Here is a 17,959-nt window from a genome sequence, read left to right as displayed (position 1 = left end):
GCATGTGGGATGGTCTTTTCCAGCAATCAAGCTGCGATATGGTTTCTGGCTCAGAGAAATGCTAGATGGGGACGGGGCTTGAGATTATGAGTGCCCCAGGATGAGCATGGCCCCTGTGAATATGCTTGACACTAGGGAGACAGGAAGATGGGGATCTAGGAATCCAGGAGTTCGGCTGGGACAGGACCAAGGGGGTGGCATTAAGGTTGGGGGACTAAGATTAGGAGGGCCCCCAGGAGTCTGGCTTCAGGAAACCAAGCCCTGCTGATCTCTGGCTGAATCGGCTGATTCAGCTTCAGACCCAAAGGTCTCTTCATGCCCAAATGATTTGGAGGGACAGTCTTCCAAGGCCAGGACAGGTGCCTGAGTCACTGTGAGACATATCAGTGATCTGCCTGGGACTGTCCACCTACCTAGGCTCCACAGTCAGCAGGCAGGGATTGGAGCAGACACCAGGATGACCTCCAGCCTTGAGGGAAAATGAACGATGATGGGGCTTCCAGATCACTTGTCTCTGCGGTATGCAAGGGCGTGGCTGAATGCCTGGGGAGCCAGGGGAATTGCCCACTGCCCTTCTAACCAAAGGTCTCTCTGAATCATCCAGTTGCCAAATGTCAGAGCAGGAAGGGGCCCTGGGGATCTGGAGATCCTCTGGTCTGATGTGCTCATTTTATTGATGAGGCATCTGAGCCTGGAGACGAGAAGGCACTTTTTTGGAGAAGGACTTCAAATTGGCCTTCAGAGATACACCCTGTCATTTACTAGCTGGGCGACTTGGGCAAGTTACTTCACCTCTCTGAGCCCGCTTCCTCGTTTGTAGAATAAGGACAATAATACATGCCTTGCTGTGTTGTCCGGGGGATTGAATAAGACAGGATGTGTAAAGGTACCCAGCCTCTTGCCTGGCACGTACTAGACACTTGGTAAATTGTTGGTGTTATTATTACCCATGGGGACACAGAGGGCCAAAAAAAAAGTGACTTCTCTGGCCTCCACAGCTCTGCCCCTTGCTTGTAGAATACTCCTCTCCTCTTCATAATTACTTGTCCCCATTTTGTTCTCCCAGGCCTTGAGGTTGCCAGTGTCCCAGCTTAAAGCGCCATCCTGGGTCTGGCCTCAGAGGGAGGTATGGGGCCGATCACTGTGGGCATTGGCCCCGCAAACTGTTCTGGGATAAGATCCTAGCAGGGTGACCCTACTGCCCCCGGTGGGATGGCTCAGTTCCCTGCAGGGCGGAGCTGTGTGAAGTGGGGAGGAACTCCTCTCCAGGACCCAATCTTCTGGGCTATGAGTCTGCCCTTCCCAGGTCCTCCATACTGCTCATTGGCTTGAGCCCCACCCATCCTATCCTCTTTGTTTCAAAGCCTGGTCTATTGCGCCAGCCTCCCCTCTAGTTCCCCTGCCCTCTGCCTGCCTGCCTCTTCCATCTTATTCCTTATGTTGCCCTAGAATTGCCTTCCAGAAACTCACCCTGAAACTTTAGAGGACTAGTCCTGGCTCTAACTCCTCATGGGACCTTGGTAGAGTCACTTTCCCACTGGGCCTCAGTTTCCTCTTCTGTAAAATGGAGCTTAAAAGGCTGTCTCCCAGCTTCCTTCTAGATTTAACATTCTTTAAGTTGTGGGAGCAGAGAGGAAGGTGGGGTCAGATCTTTGGGCTCCCAGGACACAGGTGGGTTCTGGCCTGGCCTTAGGCTGGGTCTACACAGGGCCATCCTGGGCTGTCCTTGCCTTTGCCCAAATGGAGCTTCTCTTTTCAGTACCAAGGACAGTGGCTCTCCCCTCCTAGTCTCTGGGCCCTGGACCAGGCTGGGGCGAGGGCTCAGGATCATTCCAGGAGATCCCATGGGGAGTGCTGCTGGAGGCTGTGTTTTCCTCTCCCTTGTTCATGGTGGGACAGATGGGATGGTCCCTGGAGTCTTTTGGTCTCCAAGGACCACAGAATTATTGCAAGCAACTTGGTCCAGTTCTCTAGGGAGAGAGGCTACATGAAGTTACTCCCCAGATCAACAGAGTTCAGAGACTGGACAGGTATGAAACCAGTAGAGGAATTTTCTCTGAGTTTGCAAGACCTTCCTCCTCACCCAGAGACATGGAACTTAATCTCTGCTGAATCACATCTCAAAACAGTGTGGAGTTGGTGGAGGGGAGTGAAAAGTAGCATATCAGTGAACTGGGAGTCAGTGGGCCTAGGGTCTAGCCCCAGCTCTATGGGTGCTTGGACTTTAGGTTCCCCATCTGTGAAATGGCATTTCAGGATTCTGTAACTTCCCTACCCAGTGGCTCACAGTAGGTTGGCCAGACCAAAGAAGGTAAATTTTCTCCCAAATGGGTCAAAGCTTTCCTAAGCTCTAGAAGACGGGGGATTGGGGTCATGAGGTGGTGAGGCTCTGACTTCAGCTCAGGGTGTATGTTGGGGGGGTTTGAGGAGAAGGAGGGTGAAGTGTGGCCCCCACAGGCCCTTCTGTCTTCTAATCGGATTAGAGGGGATGTGGCAGTTAGGAGCAAGGGACAGGGCAAGTCCCCCCCACCCACAATTATTGCCCAGCCCTCTGTGTGTGCTGGGTCACACACCATTTGTGGGTTTGCATCTATGTGTGTGATTGAGCGGATGGGTTCAGCTCCTAGTGTTATTATGGTGTGAAGGTCACATGTGTGTGGCACGCTGTGTCATGTGTACGTATGACTAAGACTTGGTAAGACCATTTGTGGCTGTGTGACTGTTATATGAACATACACGTGACCTTGTATGTGAGATCACTGTATAAACATATGTGATTGTTGGCACTCGTGTGTGTCTGCTTATGCCTGTGTGAAAGAAATATGCATGAGCTAATAAGACTCTGTGTGGGGGGTGTGTGTGTGTGTGTAAGAGAGACAGACACGTTGATGGTCTCACTGATTCCTGGGTAGTAGCTGTTCCAATATCCCAGAAGCTGGGGTGGTTTCAGGGAAGACATTCCTCCTTACAGCACCCCACTCCCAGTCCCCCCATCCCATCCTCTCAGCCTTTCCTCTCCCGATGGGACTTCCTGAAAGATAAGTAGGGCAAAGCAGGAGGAATAAAGTCCCCCTTTTCCCAGGCTGGGGTCTCGAACGTCCCCTCCCAACCCACCGTTGGGTGTTAGTGGGAGAGGGAATTTCCAAGGTAACCAGCTCCCCCTTCCCTGCTGCTTTCAGGGGCTGTGCTGCCTGCCTCACCCTGGCCTCTCCCCATCCCTGTAAGCAACTCCACTCTTAATTTGCCTGGACCTCTAACCAGTGACAGCAAAAGGCTCCTTTGGTATAGTCCCTATCTGAGCGTCACTTCCCTCCCCATCAAGCGCCTCAGGCAGCCAAGCTTCAGGAGGGGAAGTCCCTGAAAACCCACAACCCGTCTTCTGTCTGCCCCCCCCCCCGCCACCCCCCCGCCCCCGCCAGGCAGAGAGAGTGTCTAAAGGGACCACACTGCAGTGCTGAGGAGGTTGCCATGGAAACCCAGGCAGGATGGTGCGCTGCTAGGAGAGGCAAAGTGCCCCATGTTCCATGCAAGGCTGAAGAGGGGACCTAGGGGTAGAGGGCCCCCCGAACAGGAGCTACAGAGACACTGGGGGTGAGCTCTCACCACACAGCTTCTGAGGTTCTTCTGCAGACCTCTCCCTCAAAGCCAAAGTCAGTTCAGGTCAGCCTAGGAGTCTCTCTCTCAGTCTTATTTTTCTAGTGGCTTCTCCACGTCTCCACACACATGCCCCTCCACATTCAGACCCACCTTGAGAATGGGTGTTAGTTTGCCAGTGGTCAGGATTCACATGGGTTGGTTTGTTTTTTATAGGACCTGTGAAGGTATCACAGAGGTGGGTTGTGATGTCTGGGAGTGACAGGGTTCAGGAGAGTACCTGGAAGAGGAAAAGCAAATCTGGAAATTCCAGAGAAGGCAAACTTTCCAGAAGAAGAAACTTAACCCTTTGGGGCAAGGGCTGAAATTGAGTGGCAAGGTGTGGGTCAGGGGAGCCTGGCAGGAAGGAGACTGAGGGTGGAGGGCTGCAGGGCTGAGCACTGCCTGCTGACTCCCCACCCGTAGCCCCACCATCTCCACTCTGCCTCCAGCCATCCTTCTAGTCTACTTTGTCTGCGTCACTGCCCTGAGCAGGGCCAGGGGTCAGGCTGCAGACCGGCTCTAGAGGTCATCTCAGCAGTGGCCCTGCCTCCAGTCAGAGCCCTGCCTATCCTGTCCCCTCCCAAGAGGATGACTTTAGCAGTGATCTCGGAGAAGCCTCCTCAGTGATCTAACCTGTTCCTTCTCTGTGCTTCGGGGGGTGTCACAGAGGGGGCCACCAAGAAACTGCGCAGCAACATCCGGCGGAGCACGGAGACGGGTGTTGCCGTGGAGATGCGGAGTCGGGTCCCTCGCCAGGGCAGCCGGGAGTCCACGGACGGGAGCACCAACAGCAATAGCTCCGATGGCACGTGCGTTCAGCCCACCCCCACCGTGTACCCACCCTCCACCTGGGTCCTCTGGTCACAGGCACAGGGCTGGAAAATCTGCTTGCGTTTCCAGCCCAATTATCTGAGTTCCTCTGTATCCCCGCCTCCCTCTGTCCCCCTCCCCTGGACACCCGCTGCCTGGGTCCCAGTCTTCCTATTGCTCTGGGCCGGCCTCTGTTTCCCGTCAGAATACCCCAGTGGCCCAGGAGCAGTTCATCCCACCAGTATGTTTCATGCCTCCCACCTCCCAAGACCTCCATACCATCCTGCTCCAGAGGAAAGGGTTGGAAAGGAAAATGGGATCCTAAAATCTTTTAAATCTGAAACAGTTGTTACAGCTCAGCTGAATGGAGTTCTCACAGGTGGACTTGCTTGGAGCTTAGGGCAGGAGTTTGGACTAGATCACTGTTTTTCAAACTGGATGATGACTCACAGGCAGGAAGTAAAATCTGTTTAGTGGGTCAAAACCAGCATTAGAAAAGGAAATAGGAAATTCAGATGTATCCTATGGAGGAAGGAAAAATTACCTTGTGAACTTTTCAATAGATAGATAGATGTATAGATGCACGTAGGTCTATGACGTTAAATGTATTTCTTACATATGCATATGGGTTGCAGTCAAAAATTTGAAAGTCTCTGGGTTAGATATTCCCTTGGATCTCTTCTAAATCTATGAAATGATAGTTATATGATTAAGATTTTCTGAATCAGCTTCATCAAGGCCCAATGATTTCAGGATTCTGTGGCTATATTATTTAAATTCTATGATCACGTGTCTTGCTACTATGCCTGCTTCTATGAATGTGAGTAGCTGCTAGGATTTACCGTATGCAGAATGGCACTTCAGATCAGTGCCTCTTACTCTGGGACCTACCAGCCACTATCAGGCCAAAAACAGTGTCTCATTTAATACAACAACCCTGAGGGATATTGGTACTACCATTATTTCCATTTTACAAGTGGAGAAACTGAGGCACAGGAAGAGGGTATGGTACCTTTCCAAGGTCACAGCTATTAAGTGGTGGTGGAGTTAGGATTTGAATTAAGGACATCTGACCCTAAAACCTTTTTTCACAATCTCCACACACTCTCTACTAAGCTCTTGAAATTCTGTGACCTCAAGAATCTACATTTCTTTTTGTTATAGTTGTTATCCTTTCTCTCTTTCTTTTTTTAATTGAAGTATAGTTGATTTACAGTATTATGTTAGTTTCAGGTGTACAGGAAAGTGATTCGGTTATACGTATATATGTGTGTGTATATATATATATATATATATATATTCTTTTTTGATTCTTTTCTATTAGAGTTTATTACAAGATATTGAAGGTAGTTCCCTGTGCTATACAGTAGGTCCTTGTTGTTTATTTTTTAATATAGTAATATGTATCTATTAATCCCATATTCCCAGTTTATCCCTCCTTCCCTCTCCTTTGGTAACCATAAGTTTGTTTTCTATACCTGTGAGTCTGTTTCTGTTTTGCAAATAAGTTTATTTGTACTATTTTTTAGATTCCACATAAAAGTGATATCATATGATATTTGTCTTTCTCTGTCTGACTTACTTCACTTAGTATGATAATCTCTAGGTCCATCCATGTTGCTGCAAATGGCATTATTTCATTCTTTTTTATGGCTGAGTCATATTCCATCATATATATATATATATATATGTCACATCTGTATATATATGTGATATATATATATCACATCTTCTTTATCCATTCATCTGTTGATAGACACTTAGTTTGCTTCCATATCTTGGCTATTCATTTAACCTTTTCAGATCCCATTATCCTAAAAATGTGATATTAGGCTATTGCTGACTGTGGCCAATAAAAATGGATGGGCCTTGAAGCCCCTTCCTGGGGTGTGAAGGCTGAGCCTGGTAGAGGAGAGACACAGGTCCTTTCCAATAAGTGTATGTAGCCTGTCTCCCCTTCCTGCCTGTCTCTGGCCAAGGGGGACTCAGGCCAAATGGTCCAACAGGGGATTGGTTCTGGGACAACATTTTCTCTCTCTAGGCAGGAGCCTGGTCTATTCTAGGAGATCTTAGAACTTTCTTTGGTCCATTGTAGCCTCTGGGCAGTTCTGGGCCAGCCCTCCCTCACCTGTCCTTTCTCTGCTGGGCTCCCCAGAACATCTAGGCTTGAGGACATGCAAAAGTAGCACATTTCCCATGATGATCACACCAACAGCCTCAATAACTGCCGCTGATTGTTTCCTGTTTGTCTGGAACTGCTCCTGCACCATCTGCCCTAATCCTCACCATCACCCTGTATGAGTTGGGTTTCATCTCTGTTTTGTAGGCAAGGCAAGCCTCTTACCGTTTGGAGCCTCTGTTGTCTCATCTGTAAAACTGGATAATAGCTCCTGCCACCCACAGTGGTGGTAAGGGTTAAATGATACAGTGGAGCATTTAGTGCGCTGTTGGCATCTGGCCAAATTTCAATCACTGTCAGTTTTTTCTGTTACTATTTCCAGGCTCCCCACAGCCATGGGCCACCCACCATCACTTGTCATTAATCTCAAACCTGAAATTGTGTTATTTTGGTCTCAGTTGCTGTTTTGGATACCACCTCACATTATTGACTTGGATTTCAAACTTATAGTCAACTCAAACTCAGTTCTTAGAACTTGTTCCGGGGATTGAAATTTCTGGCCTTTGTCTCTGGTTCTTGGCATTAACACCCCCTGGTGAGGATGCAAGTGTCCAGCAAGCCCTGCCTTTTCAGGGTCACCTTAGAAATTCTGGCGCTTGAGGATTAAATACCATGATTATGTGTGTTTATTAGTCTCTTTTCTCAAGTGGCATCAAAGTATTTTTCTTTAACGTGCAGAGCTGAACAGTTCTGTTTGACCCCAGCCACAGTAGTACACTCGCACGTTGTAGAGGGGAGGTTGAGGCACAGAGGGAGTGCCCAGTGCCCCAGGGGCAGAACCACTGCGTCCCGCCATCCAGATGCCCTCACGCACCTCACGCCTCCTTCTCCAGGTTCATCTTCCCCACCACCCGGCTTGGAGGTGAAAGCCAGTTCAGCGATTTCCTGGATGGCCTGGGACCAGCCCAGATTGTCGGGCGACAGACGCTGGCAACGCCACCAATGGGTGAGTCTTCTCAAGGGCAGGGTGAGTGGGGCAACGGCAGCCACGCAGCAGAAAGGGTGAGCTCAGTGGGGGCCCTGCGTGATGCAATGCAAGCAGCAGAAAGGAGTCCTCACTCGGGCTTTTGTGCCAGTGAGGAGGAGTCAGCATGCACTCCTCAATCCCTCCCGCAGCTTAGAGGAAAGGGGTTGCAGCCTTTCTCTGCCAGCCGCCCTGCAGCAGCTTTTCCAGCACATTCCCTCCCTCGCATCACCACACACTCACCCACTCTCTCACCGCCTACTGTGTGCCCCGCTGTGCTAAGTGCCAGGCATAAAATGGTGAACAAAAATCATCATGGCATTGACATCCATGGAGTCTGCTCCATCACTGATTATCTGTGGGACCTTGGCCAAGTCACATCCCTTCTTTGAACCTCGGTTTCCTCATCTGTAAGATGGGAATAATAACGCCTGCCGTAGTTCTGCGATCTAAAGACAATGTATTGAGTCCCTATTTGATGCTTCGCATGAAATATTTCATTTACGCCTTAGGAACTGTGTCTTATTTGACTTGTTACTTCTAACAGTGCCTGACACCTAGAAGACTTTTAGTAATTTTCTCATCCTTCTTCTCTGCAGCTAGGAAGTACTCCCTACAGTCTATTCTTGGTCCTTTTAGCTGCAGTTCTGGCTCGCTCCCTCTCTCTCTCCCTTAGATCCTGGCTGTGTTGGCTTCAAGCAGCAACTCCCAGGCTAGCTTCCCCAGAGATGCCTCCTCACCTCCACCCTTCCTTCCCCATCAGTCTGACCTGAGCAGTGTCTGACCCAGACGTCTGCACTCAGCCCTCACATAGACAGTGTCTAACCTTTGACCTCACAGCAAATGAAGAAGTTGAGTGCAGACAGCCCTGCTGTGAGCCATGCGGTGGAGCTGGCATTCCATTCCAGGCCAGGACTCCTCCCACTGTACTGCCCTGTCTTCCTCTAAACTGCTCACACAGGAGCCTTTGTCTGCTGGAAGAGGGGTCCACAGGGACCCTCAGAGGGTGAATGTCAGCTCCCACTGGGCTCTTGGGTGGGATTTGGCTAATTCCCAGCCCTTGCTTTCAGACTTTTTTTTTTTTTTTTTAAATATATTTATTTATTTATTTATTTTTGGCTGTGTTGGGTCTTCGTTGCGGTGCGTGGGCTTCTCATTGCGGTGGCTTCTCTTGTTGTGGAGCACAGGCTCTAGGCACACGGGCTTCAGTAGTTGCAGCACGCAGGCTCAGTAGTTGTGTCTCATGGGCTCTAGAGCACAGGCTCCGTAGTTGTGGCACGGGGGCTTAGTTGCTCAATGGCATGTGGGATCTTCCCGGACCAGGGCTCAAACCCGTGTCCCCTGCATTGACAGGCGGATTCTTAACCACTGCGCCACCAGGGAAGTCCGCTTTCAGGCTTTCAAGGGCCTGGATAGTCTGCTTTGGGCCAAGGGCTGGGAGGCAGTGAGAGGAATCAGCCACTTCCACAAGGCTAATACGCCATCACAGCCTAGAACACTTGTGTGTGGTGCCCCCTGGTGTCCTAAACTGGGAAGGACCGGTTTGCCTTGGCTCACCTTGTTAGGGATGTTACAGTGAGACGTGGAGATTAATTCCTGAGACCTCCCCCTCCCTATTCCCCATGGGGAGGTCAGGAAGAGCTAGAGGGAGAGGGATGAATTCCAGGATGTCTCCTGAAAGTCATAAATCTCCATCTTCCAAGGTGTGCAAATACAAACAGTTGCATGACGGCTCAGAGAATCTAAAATGGGTGGCTAAACCCAAAGTCTGGCCCATTTTAGTTTTTCTGCATCAGGCTTATGATTCTGCACCCCTTTGAAGGACGTCCCAAGTGACTAGTGCAGAATTACAAATTCTGCTAACCTGTGTCAAACAAAGCCAAGAGTTCTAGAAGTCAGACGACTGATATGCCTCCACACACAGAACTTGCCCCAGCTGGATAATCCATTTTGTGGGGCACAGAGAGGAGTTCTCACTCTGTGCTCCCGGGACATCTGCTGCCTCCCCCACATCCTTTATCAAGGGTACGAGCAGGCCCTCATTTCCAGGACGTGCCTCGTGTCCTGGGCAGGCTTGTATCTCAACGTCTCTCCAAACTGATATCCTTTAAATATTTGTTTGATGTTTATTTAGGGGAGTGGCTGATGACCACTGTGTAGCAGGTGAAGAAGAGCCACTGAGCCCATAGCCTCCCCTCTGTCTTCCTGATACAGGAAGCTCTGTGCCCAAACTTGCTATTCTGCTCAGTGAAGCAGAACACCCCTCCACCGCCCATAACCAGGCTTACATTTGTTGTTCCCCAAACAGGCCCCTTGAGGGTCATGCCGCCATCCCACTGTAAGGGCCCTATCAAAGCATTTCTCAGCTGCTCTAAAGTGGTCTCCCGAGAGCAGCCCCGGCGCATACAGTTTTGTCCATCTTGTGCCCTTTCCAGTGCTGGAACATCCTCTGCAGACTGGCGTGCTGCACGGTGGCTGGCCGGCCTGCCCCTTGGTCTGGCTCTGCCTGAACTGTCCCTCTTCTGCCTTGCAGGGGATGTGCACATTGCCATCATGGACCGGAGCGGCCAGCTGGAGGTGGAAGTGATTGAGGCTCGGGGCCTGACCCCCAAACCAGGCTCCAAATCCCTCCCAGGTGAAGCAGAGCAGCTGGGAGAGGGACTGTGGAAATGAGGTCCTGCCAGGGAGGGATATACAGCTGAGTTCTGGGTCTAGAGAGTCCCAGCTCCCCACTGGCCTAATCGGTATTCTCAACACTGGAGTCACAGATTGCCTGGAAGGCCAGTGAGTGGGGGCGGGGGAGGGGAGGACGGAGGAGTCGGTGTTGGAGCCCGTCTCTCCACCTGCTGTCCCCTGGTCAGCTCATCCTGCTCCCCTCCAGGATCACATGGAGGCTAGGGGATGGGGCGGGCCACAGAAGTTTCCCCTGGACACCTCCCCGTCATGCTCTCTTCCATCCCTCAGCCACCTATATCAAGGTTTACCTGCTTGAGAACGGGGCCTGCTTGGCCAAGAAGAAGACAAAGGTGGCCAAGAAGACCTGTGATCCCCTGTACCAGCAGGCTCTGCTCTTTGACGAGGGGCCCCAGGGCAAGGTGCTGCAGGTGAGTGTCATGGGGCCAGTGGGGCGGGGCCACTCTCAAAGACTGTGATTTAAAATTTGTCTTATTTATGATTTATCTTGTGCCAGACGCCTTAAATATGCTTTACCCATTTTTTGTTACAACCCGGTGAAGGTGTTTTTGCTCCCTGTTGATTCATAAGGACACCAAGGTTCGGGGGGATAACTCGATTGCCCCCAGGTTGCACAGCTGGTAGGTAGAAGCAGGGTTTGACCACCATCTTCTTCCACCTGGTGCTAATGTTGATTGTCCCACTGTGATCCAGCCGCAGAGCGGGAGCTGTGACCCAGGTCCTGGACTCTCAGTCTGCAGCCCCCTTAGGAAGGTTGTCACCTGGGATGCTGGGAAGCTCTGGAAGTCAGACCCAGGCTCTAATCCCAGCTATGCCACCAATTACTGTGTATCTTTGGGTTAGTTAATTAACATCTCTGAGATACATTTCCTTTTTGTGGAAATAATAATACATAGCACCTCTACCTAGATGGTTGTAACAATTGAGATAACGTATATAAAGTCTGTAGGGTCGAGCCTGGCACACCTTAAGTGCTCAGTAAGTTGCTGCCCAAAGTCAGTGTGAGTTCTGCCTCTCTCTGCCCCATCTGTGACCTGGCAAAACTTCTACATGGTTCCTGGGCCCACTGCCCAGCCCTCGAGTTGGAGACGTGGCTCAGCTCTTCTCTCTTCCTCCCCACTGGCAGGTGATCGTCTGGGGAGACTATGGCCGCATGGACCACAAGTGCTTCATGGGCATGGCCCAGATCATGCTGGACGAGCTGGACCTGAGTGCCGCGGTCACCGGCTGGTACAAACTCTTCCCCACGTCCTCAGTGGCAGACTCTACGCTCGGCTCCCTCACCAGGCGCCTGTCCCAGTCCTCCCTGGAGAGTGCCACCAGCCCCTCATGCTCCTAAGGACCTCAGGAAGAGGCCTGGATGCAGTGTGGGAAGGGGTGCTGCCACCCCCCGTCTCCTCCCCTGTACATAGTCTTCACGTCTTTCTGGACCCCTTGCCTTGCTGCATGCCTGTTGGCTACTGGGCCTGTCCCAGCTGGCAGTGGAGACTCTAGTATGTGTGCGTGTGTGTTTGTGTGTGTGTCTGTGTGTGACCATGTTAGATCTGTTCATTTGTCTGGGTGTATTTGGTCTTAGTGACTATATGGGCTGAAATCCATGTCTCTCTGTGTCTCGTTGTAAAGAAACCCAAAGGAGAGTTGCGTGGACAGGACTCCCCTTGAGTCCAGGGGTGGAAGTGGGAGACGCAGCCATTGGTCCATCCCACCTGGTCCTAGGCTCAGGGCAGAACCTGCGTGTCCCCGCCTGTGCCTGTTCTTGGTGGTCCCTGCTTAGTTTTCTGTCTTGTTCTTTGTTCCACCTCTGCCTCTCCCAGCGCCTCTGCTCTTTTTTGAGGAATGTAGCGTCCACTGCAGCTGGCCACACCGAGGCCCCTCTGGGAACCCTGACACCCCTCCTCTTCACTGAGCACTCCGGCTGCTCTTCCCACCGAATGCATCCACAGCATGTAGCATCTCACCTAGCGCCCTGGCCAGGGCTCTGGGGGGCAGACGATGCCGGGGAGCTGAGGGCTTAAAGACCGCTTTCTCCCTCGGGCTGGCGCCACCTCCTTCCTACAAGTGAGATTCAAGGAGGTGTCAGTTCCCAGGGTTGCAGGCCAGGTACCTTGGAGGAAAGTGCTGGTACCTCCCTTAGAATTGTTCACCTCCTGTTTCCCTCCAAGCCTCCTCACCTGCGACATGCCAAAGGAGCTCTCCCAGTGGACCCCAGGTGGTGTGGAGTGGACGGTCTTGACATGCAAGAGGTTGGCCTCATAGGGATGTTACCTGCCAAAGTGGGCAGCCCCTGGCGGCACCTGTGTCCATCCCAGGCCCTGAGGGTGGCCCTGTGCCCCCCTGGGCTCGTCCTGGAGGGGCCTGGCTTGTTGAGGATGTGCCCAGGGCAGGGCTGCTGGCAGGAATGAGGAGGGCTGGGGCTGACTTGCTCTGAGAATCCTGTCCAACCTTTGGGGATTAGCTGCATGAAGTTGACTATTGGGGGCTCTATTTTTTTCTTTTTTTTTTTTTTTTGCTCTTTTCCAGACCAGGGTCCATGTCTGGGAGCTCAGATCCACTGAGGCTTCAGCCTCCTGGCTCCACGAACAGCTTGGCTGTAGACTCTAGACCATCACAGTCACCAGCTCTGTATAAGCAATACTCACCCCTCTCGGCCTCCCTGCCCCCTGCCCTCTGCCGCTGCCCTCTGGAGGGTAGCCTGGCCTGCTGTAGACACCACGCCTGCCTCTGCTTTCTTTCCACCCTTGTCTGGTTGGAGCTTCCCAAAGCCACTCAAACCCTGACCTGATTGGACAGCTGGGCCCTGGGGGTGGGCATCAGGGCCTGGACTGGACCTTGTGAGATGTCTGCTGGGAATCCTGAAGTCTGGCTCGGGAGTGCCCAAATCTGTCCCTCTCCTTCCTCAGGTCTAGCATGAAAGGCAAGAGGTTGCCCAGGAGGTAGACACAGCAGCCCTTGGGTTCATGTCTGGTGGGGTGGAAAGAGGCAGCAGGAGGGGTCAAGGTCTGGGACAGGCTCACGCTCTGCCTCTTCCCCAGATATCACCCCCGAGAGCTGCACTGACTCTAACCCGCGTATGTGGGGATCCGTGGAGAGGTGCTTGGACTCCATCCATAAGCGAAGCCAGATGGGCCTGGAGGTGGATTCCGAGGCAGGCAGGTGGAGACAGAGGCTGAGACAGAGCCATCCTCACCGGGGGGTCCTTTCTGGCAGGACCCACGTTAGGCTGAAGCCAGGGCCTGGCCACCTCCCTCCCGTGAAAACCAGGGGGAGAAGCCAGGTCCCCACTGCTCCTGCCCACAGACAAAAAGTGGGTGAGGGCAGTAAGGACAAGATAAGCTCCTGGGCTCCTGGCTCCTGCTGGAGACTCCATTCCTGTATTATGATGGTGGGAACCCTTGTGGGTGTGGAGAGAGAGACAGCTAGGCTGAGTTTTCCCTTGCTGCAGAGATTCTCTCCTAGGGTCAGACTGGGTAACGCATGCATTTCTCATGTTTCTAAAATAGGGCAAAGGGCTCTGCGCTCTTAGATCCCAGGGCGGGGAGTGGGGGTGGGAACTCGCTTGCACAAGCGTCTTTCTGTGTCCTGTGGGTGATGCAGAGCAGCCACCCTCAGAATGGCTGAAAATCCTTGATGCCTTTGGGGTGGTGGGATGATTAGTGACCCATAGGATAGCATAGGCATTTGCTGATGTGGCACCGAGCTGTGATATGCAGACCACGTGGTTACCCCCGGGGAATGGGGGGTATCAGCGAGGGGTGTCACCCTCATTCCTCTAGAGGCCCAGGAAGACAGAAGGAGCTACCAGCAGAGGCTGCTGCTGGGGAGCTGAAGGCTGCTGGCCCCTTGCCTCTGCGGAAGGTTGGAGGCAGGGGCTTGTTTGAAAAGCTGTTCTGGAGCTAGCCTGTCCCAGGAGAGGAGGGAGCACACATGTGACTGCTGGCCTTCCCTGGAGGGGGCAGCACCTGTCCCTTGAAGAAGGCATGGCAGGGAGGGAAGGAACATGATCCCCCCAGACACTGTTAGATGCAGTGTCCTGACTCCACATACCCCCTCCTTACCCCAGGGGACCCTGGGGCTGATGACAGGGTGGGCTCTTTGTCATTCCATCTTCCTCTGCTCAGGCAGGATTCGTGGAAGATGTGGCAGAGACAGCAGTGGCCCTGCAGCGATGCTGGGCTGAGGGCAGGAACCATGACAGATGATTCAGAACATCTGTCTTCACGTTTCTGCTCTGTTCAATCTGTCCCACTTCCTTCATAGACTCCTTCCCTAAAGGGAAGTCTGTGATGGGTCTTTGGTATGAATCAGGCTCCAGCAAATGGGGCCAAGTCTTGGTACTTCCCTGAAGAATCACATCCCCTTTGTCAAGCCACCTCCTAAACTACTCCCCACCCAGTCTCTCCCCCCACCCAGCACTCCTAGGAAAGGAGCCCTTAGGAGGCTCTCAGTATGCAACGAGCCCAGGCACTGCCAGCATTTCAGGGGGCCGAGAGAGAGGGTGCCCCTCTAGCTCACCACTCGTGGGATCACTGGTTCTCCCAGGGGCCTGACCCCCACCAGGGCAAGCATGCCTGAGCTCTTCTTTACTGCCAGCCTTGAGGAGAGCAGAAGCCTCCCACCCCTTTTAAAGACACTAGAGCCCTCCAAGGGTACTTTTTTGGAAATGAAATGTAGCACAATCTTCGACTGCGTTACCAGGAGCCCTGGCACGCAACCAGGCTTCTTGCTCCACACCCTGCTGTCCAGGAGATGCCGTGCTCCTCCCCCGCCAGGGCTCCAGAGCTCCTGATACCTCCGATTCCCCATCTTCTTCAGCCCAGAAAGCATCAGGGCTTCAGGAAGGCTTCTCTTCCGCTTCTTTGATTGCTTCCTGCACTGTGCGAAGCCCGTGCAAGCAATTGCTGCCTTTGCTTGATGGTGGAGACAGGTGGCGTGTCCTTCAGGGCCAGGAGGTGGTCCAGCAGGGTTTCTGCAGTGGCTGCAAGGAGAGGGAAAAGAAGAGGCCTGCTGCCCTGCCGACTGCTCCCTTTCTCTTCTTCTCCCTGGAGTTTTCTTCTCCAATATCCTGACACAGAAAGAGGTTCTTTAAAATGCTGCTTCCTATACTGGATTACCGTTCACTGAATGATCAGGAAGGAGATAGGAATATAGACTCATCCCCTGCCTTCTCCTTCAAGTCTGCTTTTCACTCAGGTCAGAAGAAATTGGATCAAAACAAAGCAATCATGACTGAAGGGCAGGGGAACCCCGCCCGATCCAGTGAGGCCTGATGGAGGCTGGATCAGCCTAGTCTGGCTGGGAAAGGGTTATTTTGAAAGAGTGCCTGAGCATCTCAGAGCGATGTCAGTGATGCCAAAGAGAGCAACTTGGCCTCCTCGGGCACCAGCTCTGCCAGCTGAGCCGCACACGTGCAGCTCAGGTGTCAGCATGCCCGATGGTGGGACCTCGTTCTCTGACAAAGGGCTTAATCTTTCCATGTAGCAAAGCAACTTCCCCTCCCCCAAACCCTGAGCTCAGGCTTTTGTGGGCCCAGCAAGGCTGTGCCTGTGAAGGAAACTTGCATTCTCACAGAGGCCCAGACTGGCTTGGGGAGGATGCTTGTCAAAAAGCATGAGTGTTACTGCTCTGGGAAAACCTTCCCAGGCTCTGATTGGAAACTTGGCCAGTAAGGACAGGAGCCTTCGCCCTCCCTGGGAGCTCACACTGATGCCAGGAAGGGTCCTTGGGACTGGGTTCCAGAGAGCTTGGCAAAGAGAAATGGGCCCTGGGAATTCCAAAGGCAACAGAGCATCCGCCCCAATGGTCAGTGGCCTGGACAGCTGGCTACAGAGAATCAAAGGCTATTATATACAGAGAAGACTTGTGCAAGACTCCTCACTTTTCTGGGCCTCAGCTTCCTCATGTGCAAAACCAGAGCATTTGCTAGTTACTCCATGGTTCCCTCCAGGTTTTGAGTCTAATCTGGAGTTGATGAGGGTCGTGAGCCTGGTGCACCTGGCACCTGGTTCCACAGGCTGGTTCCTTCCAGACCCGGGTGCCCAAGCTGGGTGCAGGTCCTCACCCGTCCATGCCCAGATGCTGCTTCCGACAAGAACTCTGGGAATCCTAACAGACTCTTCTTCTTCCACCTCTTCCTGGTTTGTTGTTGTTTTCTTACGTAATGAGATAATTAAGGGTTGTCTACAATGGACTTTTTCCAAGGTGCTGATGTGATGTCACAACCTCAGATGCATCCTGCGTAGGTCAGTATCCCCACCAGCAGATGAGGCTGGGTTGGTCCTCATTTCTGCTTCTAGAATGAGAAAATGGGAGAATTTTAAAGGGAGATGCTCTCTGATGGGAGGAGAGAGGGAACTTATTTCCCTTCAAAGTATTTTGCTTCTTGAAACAAAAAATTACTCTTCTCCAGAATGCCTTTTACCAGACACCATCTCAGCAGGCAGAGTGGCTGCTGCTTTCTTAGAAAAAGTTGGCCTGATTATTCCATCCACTCCTTTAGAATGTAAATTCATAGGAGGCAAGAACCCCTTTTTTAGAATTTCCAAATGCATCCTGCAAAGAGAGAGAGCAGATAGGGACTGAGAAGCACACTGTTTAGATAAGAAGCAATTAGCCTTTTATATCTGTGCTCTATACATTTTCTATGTGCAGCATCTTTCCAAACTCGTGGCTCCCAGGTGGCAGGTGGATGGATGGGAAGGACTGCCGGCTGTTTCTTACAACACTCTTGCCAATTCCCTTGAAGAGAAAATTCTTCACATGGCTTCTGCATGTACAGTATTTGGGCAGCAAAAGATGATTAAAGTCCGTTTGAAAATCGTTTCATGTGTTGCTTTCTGAAGATGGTTCTTAATTCTAGGAGAGAGAAAACAGGGTTCCAGGTGACTAAACAAGGAGGAAGAAGATGCCTTGTCTGAGAGGCAGAGAGAAGTACATTTCAGAAAAAGGCTGACCTGGGCTTCTGACTCCTGTTTGGGAAATCTGTTGCCACAATGATGTCATTGGGCCATGGAATCTGACTGTTCCAGGCAGCTTCCTGGCTCTGTCTCCCAGGATCCCTGTTTACAAGCCCTCAAAGCCTTCTATTCCCACAGATTCCACAGAGGATGCCCAGAGCCAAATAGAGGGAAAGATAATATGGAGCTAAGGCCACTGCTTTTGACCCACTGCTGCTTTCTGAGCTCTTGGGTCCAGTAGCTCTTCTCAGACATGTGGCTGGGGCACTCTTGCTTATTTCAGCCACACCTGATACAAGCAGTAAACATAGCTGTTGACCTCCAGTGCTGTGACACCTGGAACACTCCTTCCCCTCCCTCAAGGAGGGACACAGCCACTTCTGGGCAGTGCCATTGTCCTCCTAGGACTGGGTCTGGGAGTACAGAAGATGGACAAAGTATAGCAATGTCATAGCACATGCTTGCCGGGGGAAAGGCGGACATCTGCCATCCCAAGAGCCCTTCAGAGTGACCTCCACTGCTTTGGCTCTGCCCCTTGGCCTTGAAGTTCCAGTGGGCACCACCTCTAGATGTAAGGCCCACGAGACCTATATATAAGCTCTGGTGCTCCCCAGGGTTCTGTCTTTTACTTCTTTCCCACTTCTGCTCTCTGAGACATCTCATGCACTCTCATGAATTTAAGAACTTCTGTGCTTCTAGCCAGTAAAATTTTCAAAAAAAAGA

The 17,959-nt window shown here is 51.9% G+C and overlaps 1 protein-coding gene across 8 annotated transcripts in view; it reads left to right on the top strand.

The window, feature by feature from the left end:
• Positions 1-17,101, top strand: part of RIMS3 (regulating synaptic membrane exocytosis 3) — a 39,807-nt gene extending 22,706 nt beyond the window's left edge. For all 8 annotated transcript variants that reach the window (XM_068539623.1, XM_068539631.1, XM_068539624.1 and 5 more), the window contains 5 exons: positions 4,304-4,445; positions 7,459-7,571; positions 10,123-10,224; positions 10,554-10,693; positions 11,410-17,101. In XM_068539623.1, coding sequence (XP_068395724.1) covers positions 4,304-4,445; positions 7,459-7,571; positions 10,123-10,224; positions 10,554-10,693; positions 11,410-11,622 — 710 coding nt within the window. In that variant the 3' untranslated portion in view covers positions 11,623-17,101. The remainder of the gene's footprint in view (positions 1-4,303; positions 4,446-7,458; positions 7,572-10,122; positions 10,225-10,553; positions 10,694-11,409) is intronic.
• The last annotated feature ends 858 nt before the right edge of the window (positions 17,102-17,959 follow it).

This window comes from Eschrichtius robustus, chromosome 3, assembly GCF_028021215.1.
Source record: "Eschrichtius robustus isolate mEscRob2 chromosome 3, mEscRob2.pri, whole genome shotgun sequence".
NCBI classification, from domain to species: domain Eukaryota; kingdom Metazoa; phylum Chordata; class Mammalia; order Artiodactyla; family Eschrichtiidae; genus Eschrichtius; species Eschrichtius robustus.
Note: the sequence above shows the minus strand (reverse complement) of the source record. Positions and strands in the feature narration are given on the sequence as shown.